Source organism: Ascaphus truei, chromosome 5 (assembly GCF_040206685.1).
Source record: "Ascaphus truei isolate aAscTru1 chromosome 5, aAscTru1.hap1, whole genome shotgun sequence".
NCBI lineage: Eukaryota > Metazoa > Chordata > Amphibia > Anura > Ascaphidae > Ascaphus > Ascaphus truei.
The window spans coordinates 279,457,577-279,468,098 of record NC_134487.1 but is presented as its reverse complement, the minus strand read 5'-3'; the positions used below and the strand labels follow the sequence as shown (position 1 = coordinate 279,468,098).

The window sequence follows — 10,522 nt, the reverse complement described above, 5'->3', positions numbered from 1 at the left end:
GCATGTCTGGATCAGAGAGACTCCTGAAGTTCCTCAAACAACTTTATTGGTAGTACACACAAGGGCTAACACCGCAATCTCCCCCTCTATGCGTTTCACCCTCACAGGTAGGGCTTCGTCTTGGAGTTCAAACTCCAAGACGAAGCCCTACCTGTGAGGGTGAAACGCGTAGAGGGGGAGATTGCGGTGTTAGCCCTTGTGTGTACTACCAATAAAGTTGTTTGAAGAACTTCAGGAGTCTCTCTGATCCAGACATGCGCAGTTGCGCCGAATCCACCATTGTTTCCAGCCTACACTAAAGACGGTGGCACGCAGGAGCAGCCAAGGGAGCAGACCCCAGACCTGAGTGCAGGTGAGGTAAGGCATCTTACGGTTGTTATTGAGGCGAAAGGGACCTCCCCCGTGTGATGCCCCAGTGTCTGACGCATTCAGAATACTGCCCTGCACACGGAAGCGCAGGACAGACACATTGACAATTAGATCCACAAAGCTCCATGAAGTCAGTGCTCATAACGGGAGGTTACCTAAAACAAGAATGGACATTGTCTTTCCGCTTGTTAATGCATAGCCTCAAAGCTATTTTTTTTTTACAGAAGACATCTCTTTATCATAGGCTTATTAAAGTGACATTATTGAAGCAGAATGTTGCTTTATCTTCCAATAATGTGATATCAAGTACGTCCGTGTTACTCCGATGCAGACCCTGAAATAGGTGTTTAACTCAAGTTGTGACAGAGAGGAGAGGGAAATAGCTCTGGAAATAATGCTATGTTAGTTGAATCATGCCTAATTGTGGTGTTTATACATCCAGTCTCTGTTAAAGCCCAATGTCAACGTCTGAATGTGAGTAATGCCGAGGTATGTCCTAACTAATTTAATGTTAAGATTTGTGTTGACATTAAATGACTTTAATGCATATGCGATCGTTGGTGTATTGTTCGCACGTCATTATCACAAACGGCGATTATAGTTAACACAATGCTCTTTACGGGAGAAAATATGATGTAACGCTACATTATTGCTCTTCGAAGATACACCGTTAGGCTTAACGTGACATTACGTTTAGTTAACGTCACTGTAACAGGATGCTGCCTGTTACTAACAACTTGAACTGCTGGGTGTCATCCAGCAAGGAAGAGGCAGGAGGATTAAAGATCTTATCTGGGCTGTTAAAGTTTAAAAGGCAGGCAGCACAACGCTCACGCCTCCCCGGTGTGGAGTCGCTGCCACCAACGGCTCAGATCATCTCATCAAAAACTGCAGAACAAGGCGCTGCGGATTGCGTCCAACGCACCACTTCCTACAAGAATAGCGGACCTTCAAAGGGAGCTGGGCATCGAGATGTTGGATGAACATCTAAAGAAGCTCAACGAGAAATTCTACAAGGAACTGGACCAGAACTCAAATCCGCTGATCAAGAAGCTTGCTGCGATCTCTGCCAACCCATTTGACCGCTACCCACGACCCATCACAGCGCTGACCCTGTGAAACCAACTCAACTGTGGCAAGTAACACAGATCAAGAAGCTTTCTAAAGTGTGCGACAATACACTCAACAAGAGAACTTGGAGTAATGAGGCTCAAGCCTCGGTATCCAATATCACCACTGACAGATTTAATCTGTCAGTCAGAACAGAACAGGCAGCTCACTGTTCCCCGTTCCTGGTCTGCAGAGGGACACTAGGTCTGAAGTGTGTTCCTGTGCTATATTATGTATGTAACCTCCATCTAAGGGGTTACTAGCAGGATAGTATATGATGGGCCCCACCCTGTGTTGCCATAGGGATAATGATATCACAAGTTAGTATTTAGGTTCTGGAAGGTTGGGTTCCTGGAGGACAAGAGGAGAGGAGCCTCGGAGAGTGTAGATAAGGAGGATGTCCTTAAAGTAATAAAAGAGATCCATCCCCCCTTTTTTACTGAAGTGAAACTTCTTTGCTGTCACCTACACATTTTTGATAGGAAAAATGATTTGTGTTGTCACAAAAATCCACGACGGTAGTGACGTCACATTACTAATGGGCGCGCACCCGTGCATGCGCATACCTCACACTTCCACCCTGCGAGAAGGTTGTAGCCAACGCATGCGCAGAAGAGGAGTGCATGTGCAAAACAAGTGCACTCGCGCCTCCCTCTTCAAGTCTGCATGCGCACTAACGGCCATCGGCTACTGCCGTGGGCCTCTGCGCATGCGCGCCATGTGCCACGCTCACGCATCACGGGTCACGTGGACCTCTGCGCATGTGCACCACCGGCAGCGGGCCTCTGCTCATGCGCACCATGGGCCACCACACCTCTGAGTATGTGCACCACGCAAGAGGCGGGACCCGGGGGGGTGGTGGGTATAGGAGAAGTGGAACACCGGGCAGAGACATAGAAGAAACCCTGCACCAGGGCTCTGTAGGAAGAAGTGAGGGACCGAGCCACGTCCCCTGCGATCCCAGTGCTGGAACAGTCACACAGTCAGACATACACAATCACAGACATACTCACACACAGTGACACACACACATACACACAGTGACACCACCAGACACACACACAAAGTGACACCCACACTGTGATACACACGCACAAAGTGACACACACACAGTGACACACACACACTGAGTGACATACACACACAGAGTGACGCACACAGAGTGACGCACACAAAGAGTGACGCACACACAGAGTGACGCACACACAGAGTGACGCACACACAGAGTGACGCAAACAGAGTGACGCACACAGAGTGACGCACACAGAGTGACGCACACAGTGACGCACCCAGAGTGATGCACCCAGAGTGATGCACCCAGAGTGATGCACCCAGAGTGATGCACACACACACAGAGTGACGCACACAGAGTGACACACACACACAGAGTGACGCACACAGCGTGACACACACACACACACACACAAAGAGTGACACAGAATTATACACACACACAGTCACACAGAATTACACACACACACACAAACATGAGGAATTCACAGTTACTATAAATATAGAAGTGCAAATAGCTACACAGGAGGTGTGCCGAGCACACGTTCTAAGTCAAACTTCTTTGCGTTTTGTCACTGAAGCACCATGTTCATGTGTAACCATGAAACTACAGAAACAGTACATTGTTGTCATATGTGTGTGATGTGTCCCCGTGCCTGGGGACGTGAATAAAGACTGAGTTGTACTATAAAAGTTCTTGGTGCCCATCATTGTCAACCTTGCTACCTCCTCACATAGCCACCTGAATCCAGCACCCTGAATTGAGATAATCTATGCCAAGTAGCCACATATTGCACACCCGTGTAAACACAAAGAGCCAGGCAGGGAGGGACACTTTTGGCGCCCAATGTGGGTCTGGCAAGAAAGAGGAAGAATGTTTTTGTGTTTCACTCATTTTGGAACGTTTAGACCGATTTAAACTTCCTAGGAATCGGGCAGGGAGGGTTACATGTACATGGATTTTTTACTTGCTAAAGCTGTGTTTTTGTGTTGCTGAACTTTGGGTGAATAAAAGTTTACATTTACTTTTTAAAATGTGTTTCCTGTCGTTACCTCAGCATGCATTACCTACTGTCATGTTAAGTTACTTTGTGGATCTGAGTCTTTGGGGCCTATTCTATAAGCCTTCATAAAAAAAAATCCGCCTGTTTTTTGAGCGTTGCTATCACGGTATTTAGAAAGCCTCGATTACCTGTGATACTAAAATTCCAAAAACGGGCAAGTAGCCGGCGACGTGATGATCGCTCTCTAAAAAAAGACCAAATCCGGTGATTTGTTTTAGCTGCAGATTGAGCTGCGCAGAGAGAGCTGCCTCTCCATGCGCAAATCTCGCCAGCCATTGATATGTTTTAATATTCATTTTAATACTAGTGTAGATGAGCAGGGGGTCTCCGGAACAGAACTGCATTGATTAGAGGTCCGGGGACACCCTACATCCCGAGACACAGGCCCCGTTATGGGGTGCCGGTATCTCCTTTACATTTTATTCCCACGGTCACGTGACGCGAGACATTTAATCCCGCTACCCAAAATAAATAAAAATACAACAACCCTACTACCACCTCCTCTACCCCCAACAACCCCCCTGCCCCCCAACACATACAGTACAGTAATGGGCAACATTACTATTATCCAGATATGGATAATTGTGCATTTGCCCATTGTAAAGCAAACATTAGCCAGCCAGCATAAATAAATCTTTCTACTTACCCCTGCCATCATGAAGGGCATCCTCATCAGAATACTGCAGGTCCATGTACTCCGTTGCCAAAAAGAGTACATAAAAACTACAATCTAATGGCCCCTAACCCCTTAATCACCTTAGCGATTAATAACCGCTATAGTAATTAAGGGGTTAACCCCTTAATTACTATAGCGGTTTAGCGGTAATTAACAGTTAAGGTGATTAAGGGGTTAGGGGCCATTAGATTGTATTTTTTCTTGTATTCTTGCTGGCATCGAAGGACATGGACCTGCAGTATGCTGACGAGGACGCCCTTCATGATGGCAGGGGTACGTTGAACATTGTATTTACTTTATTAATGCTGGCTGGCTAATATTTGATTTTATAATGGGCAAATGCACTATTATCCTATCGACTTCTTTGTGGGGTACCCCAGGGCTCTGTCCTAGGACCTCTCCTCTTTTTCTCTGTACACACTCTCTCTAGGTGACCTAATCACATCTCTTGGGTTCAGATATCACCTCTATGCCGATGATACACAAATTTACTTTTCAACCCCTGACCTTAAACCTGCTGTACAGACCAAAGTTTCTGAATGTCTTTGTGATATCATTCTGGATAGCCCTCCGTCGACTTAAACTCAACATGGCAAAAACAGAGCTCTTATACTTCCTCCCAAACCTGGCCCCACTACCTCCTTCCACATTACTGTGGGAAGTTCAGTCATACACCCAGTAGCGCAAGCACGATGCCTAGGGGTCACACTCGGCTCCTCTCTCACTTTTTCCTCTCACATTCTAAACGTATCTAAAACCTGTCGCTTTTTCCTCCACAATATCACAAAGATACGCCCTTTCCTCTGTTGCTCGACTGCTAAAACTTTGACACATGCCATCATTCTCTCCCATCTCGATTACTGTAACCTCCTGCTGTCCGGCCTTCCTGCCTCTCACCTGTCTCCCCTACAATCTATCCTAAACACTACTGTTAGAATCACTCTACTCTTTCCTAAATCTGTCTCAGAGCCTGCTGAAATCCCTCTCCTGGCTTCCTATCAAATCCCGTATCACACATTCAATTCTCCTTCTCACTTTTAAAGCTTTACATTCTTCTCCCCCTCCTTACATCTCAGCCCTAATTTCTCACTATGCACCATCCCGACTCTTGCGTTCCGCTCAACGATGTCTTCTCTCTACCCCCTTTGTATCTACCCCCTTTGTATCTCTCTACCCCTTTGTATCTCTCCCGCCTTAAACCTTTCTCACTGACTGCCCCACACCTCTGAAGAAAAGGGCATTCTATCTGCGCCCACGATAAGCTCCGTTTCCTGTGTGTGATCTCCACTGATGCCCCTCTACTATCTCACCAACTGATAACCACTGGTCTCAGTGTGTGATTGTCCTTGTGAGTGCAATTTTTACAGTGCACTATTGTTAAATCTTTGTGCAACGTTTTACACTATGGAGCGTGCGCTTGTACTTTTTTATATTTTATATTTCCCTTTGGATTTGGTGTAACCAAAAATAAGCTGCAGAAACCTCCACTCACTGCTGTGAGTTTGGGCAATTACCTTTGTAAAAGGAACTATTTCCTTCCCACTTCCCACTGGACTTCGTGTTTAAATCCTTTTATTTTCATTTTTATCACTTGTTCACTTTATTGTAAGTGCTGTTTAGTATATTTGTACACATCATAGTTATCACTCACGTGAGTTATATTTACGTTTTAGTAGATTAGATATTTACAATAGCACTATCGCTTTCTATTAATTACTTTATTAATTATTGAATCACGACATAGCACAACAAGTTCTCTAATAAAGACTAGAGATGTACGAAAAGTTTGAACAAGTTCAAATTCACTGCAAAATGTGCTTTTTCCTCCACAAATGAAATTATGGAAACATGGAAAAGTTTGCACACAAAAAAGTCCTGCATCACATGACCAATGGACTTTTTTTTTTGTCTTTTTTAAAATTCTTAATGAAAAAAATGTGTCAAAAATAGTCGCATATCGCCCCCAAAAAATTGCAATTCAAAATGTCAGAAAAAAATTCTCAAATTAAGACACTGCATATGCCTCCAAAATATTCTCCAGCCTAAGTCATAGTGGATACTACGGTATACATATGGACCCATACTACTGTAAGTGGTGCTCTGTCATAAGAGACCTTCTGGACCATTTACTTGAATAGGCTACGAGGAGTTTTTGTAACACCCAGTGTCTTATGGCAAAGCACTGCTTAGTAAATATTGCCATTGGTGAGTTAGTCTTATAAATGGCACAATTAAGTGTTATTCATTTCCTGCTCACATATTTAAGTGTGATCACTTCTTGGTGCTCTTGACACGTGAAGCACAAACTCTTACATTCATCTAAACTTGCCCAAATGTTCAGCAACATTTTTATCAGTGAAGCATAGCTAGGATAGATTATAGCGAAAACTTACCACTGTTTGCTTCTCCCTTCATTGATCTCATGAGCTCATTGGCCCTCTCCTGACAATGTAGAGACTCCAGCAGGTAAAGTACATAGTCATCAAACATTAGGTGAATAAGGTGAAAGGAACCTGGTAATAAAGTTTTTTTTTTTTTTAAAAAGACCAATCAGTTGTTTGTTCGTTGAAGTGTAACATAGTCAAAATGTACCACAAGAATAAAGGTTATAAAAACAGAAAAATAATGTTAGTATTCCTGTTCAGAAACAAATGAAACATTAGCTGAATTTTCTTTCCCTTTCATAAACAGTTGAAAGCCTAACAGGAAAAGGTTTGCTAATACTACTGGATTTGGGGTAGTGTGGAATTAATGCAGTGCTACAGTATGTAATTGGTTTACCTTTTGCTATTCAATCAAGGTACGTCTTATCCACAACTCAATATTTACAAACTGCAATATAAGCAAAAACTCAATGCCCTGGCTTAGGCTGAGATTATAGTTGGCACGCGCACGATGGAGCACATGGTGTCGCGCAACCCCTGTCGCTGGAGCAATCCATGGCGTTTGAGTTTTCAATGACACGCGCGACAGGGAGGCGTGGCCGTGGCATCACGAGGCTGATTCGCCCTCATTGGCTGACCCACTCACATGACCCGGCCATCGCGCGCCAAAGACACATTTTTTGGTTGACTAAAAATTGTGCCGCGTCATCGCGCGCGCTATGGCCTGCCTCATAGAGGTGCAGCCTGTTGTTCTCACCGCATGCGCGGTCGCTCACAGTATAAACGGGGCCTTTCCAAAAGACACAAAGACACCCTTATAATTCACAAAGAGGCCTTTTCTTTTAGTTCCACAGACAGCAACATTTTGCACAAAGGATGGGCGCATTCGTGGGTTCAAAATCCGAACTTCGCAAGCTTCGAAGTTCGCTCAGAGGTTCAAGTCAAACTTCGGAATCAATTTTGTTTTGAATCTGAGCAACGTTTGAGCCAAAATTCGAGAATGAAGCTACATTTAAAATAAATAAATAAAGTGGGCAGAATTTTGACTTTGAAAAACGAACATTTTGCAAAAATTAAAACAACTTCTTCATACAGTATTCCATAATATGTATGTATGTATAAACGCACCATCTACATTTGATTGTAAACATAAATAATGGAATTGTAACCGTACCAAAGCTTGGTGCACTATGTAGTGTCATATCCCGAATGACTCGCGTTCCAAAGCAGGACCAAATCAAAAGGAACTGCTGAGCTATTTTCTTTAAAGAGCCTTGTTTCTTAGAAGCAACCTACAGAAGCAGGGAAATAGGGACATTTTTAAGGTAGAGAACACAATATAATGGCCATAACAACAGATATTTAATTTGATCTTATGCCTTCTCTACTGTTCTTTATTTTTTTGCTTTTTAAAGGTGCCCACAGCTTCCATAGAACTCACTGGAAGAATGATTGCTTTGTAGTTACAAAGAATTGATGATGCTGGTAATGCAAATTCAGAACTTGGCATCACTGAGCTGTGTTTCTGATTTGGAATAAGGTGATGCTATAAAGTGGAGTTATTATTCCAAAATCAGCAACACTGCTGCGTTAAAGAAGCAATTAATGCGCTTTTTATATTTGTACATTTTTAACATAGGATTGAATCAGGGGTCTCCGGAGCCGAACCTCATCAATTTCCTGCTTCTCGAGATACAGACCTCCGAACGGGGTGCCGGTATCTCAGCAAGGTTTAAAGCTCCCGCTCACGTGGACCAATAGGAAGCTGCACTGGATGACGTCACAGCTTTCTATTGGCCCGCAGGGCACGGGAACTTTGAAAATAACCCATTACGTGATCCCTGCTAGGCAAATGCAGCAGCTACCGGCACCCTTTACGGAGGTAGGTATCTCCGGAAGCAGGAGGCACCCGGAGCTGAAATTAATTGGGTCCAGCTCCAGAGATTTCCTGCTTTAATCTTATGTTGAAGGAAAGAAAATGTGTGCCTTGAAAACAAGAGGTAACTCTTAATGTATTACTTCATGGTAAAACATTTTATAAATAAAATAAATAAATAAAATTGCCTCTTTAACTGCATATACTAGAATCTCCCCTGTTCTCTAAAACTAAAATATTGAGGAGCAAGTTCCTGAATTTGAAATCCGAAATTGGCGCATTTCAAAAGTGTTTTTTTTTTTAATCTAACCTCGGGAAAAAAAAATTTGGATTCAATTTAAATTGGAGCCAAAACCTCCCAAAAAGGGTCATCCTCTGATCTTTGATTTGATCAACTTTGGGGTTTATGACTGAAAAGAACTGCAATCTTTCCAAGAACCTATGAAGTTTGAAAAAAAATGTGCCTGCCTATTTAATTTTTTTTTTCTATCTAATTTCAAATAAATCCCAAACCCGATTGGGATTCCCAGCAAAACGCCAACTTTTTTTAGAACAAAAGTTAAAACCCCATTCATAGCACCCGCACAAAAAACCCTAATGCAAACTTTTATGTAACCTCATGATAACTCTTCCCTCTCCCCTCCAGTACGAAGCAATATTTGGAGACCAGAGTAAGGAAAAATATCTACCGGTGACATTTCAGGCCAATGGGCAAACTTGCAGCTTCACAAATAGCCCATGAATATAACATTTTGCCAGTATACCTATCGCTTCCAAAATATGAAAATCACACACAATTGCTCAGTCAAAACCAAAATGCGTCAAAGAGCTATTTTTTTTTTGTATAGTGTGGACATTTAATACTTCGAGATGTCAATCTATGGCTGTTTATGCCGTTCAATGAAAAAGTTCCACAATGTTCCCTTAGCAAACTCTTGTATTTTGAAAACATACTAATAATATCTGTGACCTTACCTTCACAACACATCTGTCCACCATGGAATCCAACCAATCGATGTAGGATTCAATTGGAGATTGCTCTTCTAATAAATGATCAAACTCCTGATACACTGCAAATTAAAACATCCAACTCTCAAATTCGGGACAGTGACATTTAAATAACATTACAAAAAATGACATCATTACAAATAAGGGAGGTAGACAACCGATTGAATACTGTAATATACGTCCAGATTATGTATGTCTTTGATATATTTTCTAAAGAGGCTTTTTAAAAGAACCATACTTTGGTTCTTTGACCTAAAATGTTACTCCAAGTTGGTCTTCCTGCTTACAAAATAATGACAGTGCCACTGTACATTTAAGTGTAATAAACCCGGCAAAATTAACACTTTTTTTGCAATAGATAAAAGGCTTTTTGAAATATTAGCTCTGCGTGAATTTGCTTAAATTCTTTATTTTAATAGCTACAGTCATAAACTCTGCTTTAAATATCTATCTCCAAAATCTCCTAACTTGCCTTCCCTTTCACAGGCAGGGTAAAGCCCATTATAAATACTTTTTCTTGCTCTAATATACACCTACATCAGATTTATCAATGTATTTGCTTTTAATTTTTTTTTTGCCATAGCAAGCATATTGTTTTGTTCCAATATTGTCTCAGTTTTAAAGTGGGAAAACAGCGATAAATACCGGAGCCCCAATGTATCCAGCCAGTGATTTAGTTATCATACTATAGCAGGAGTGGCCAACTCCAGTCCTCAAGGGCCACCAGCAGGCCAGGTTTCCAGGATATCCCTGCTTCAGCACAGGTGGCTCAGTCAACAACAGTTTTTGGACACTAAATTTACCAAGGTTGTTTTATCCCCACAACATCAAAAGCTACTGGTGGAATTTATCGCTTTTACATTTGTGAATGATGACACTCTGTCGGAGCTGGTGGCATATGAAATTTAGTACACTGTTTTCTGATACTTAGAATACATTCTACTTCTTAAGAAGTATTCTAACTCTTCCAGACAGGAAGGCAAAGGCGCGCTGGTCCAGCACTTAATAATGACGGATCCTAGAC

General features: G+C 42.4%; 1 protein-coding gene across 1 annotated transcript in view; it reads right to left on the bottom strand.

Annotated features, from left to right (window-relative positions):
• RFX4 (regulatory factor X4) overlaps nucleotides 1–10,522 on the bottom strand; it is a 71,785-nt gene that overhangs the window by 19,715 nt on the left and 41,548 nt on the right. Inside the window, exons 12-14 of the mRNA XM_075599193.1 lie at nucleotides 9,466–9,560; nucleotides 7,789–7,906; nucleotides 6,624–6,743 (exon numbers count right to left, since the gene is read on the bottom strand). Of these exons, the coding sequence (XP_075455308.1) occupies nucleotides 6,624–6,743; nucleotides 7,789–7,906; nucleotides 9,466–9,560 (333 nt within the window). The remainder of the gene's footprint in view (nucleotides 1–6,623; nucleotides 6,744–7,788; nucleotides 7,907–9,465; nucleotides 9,561–10,522) is intronic.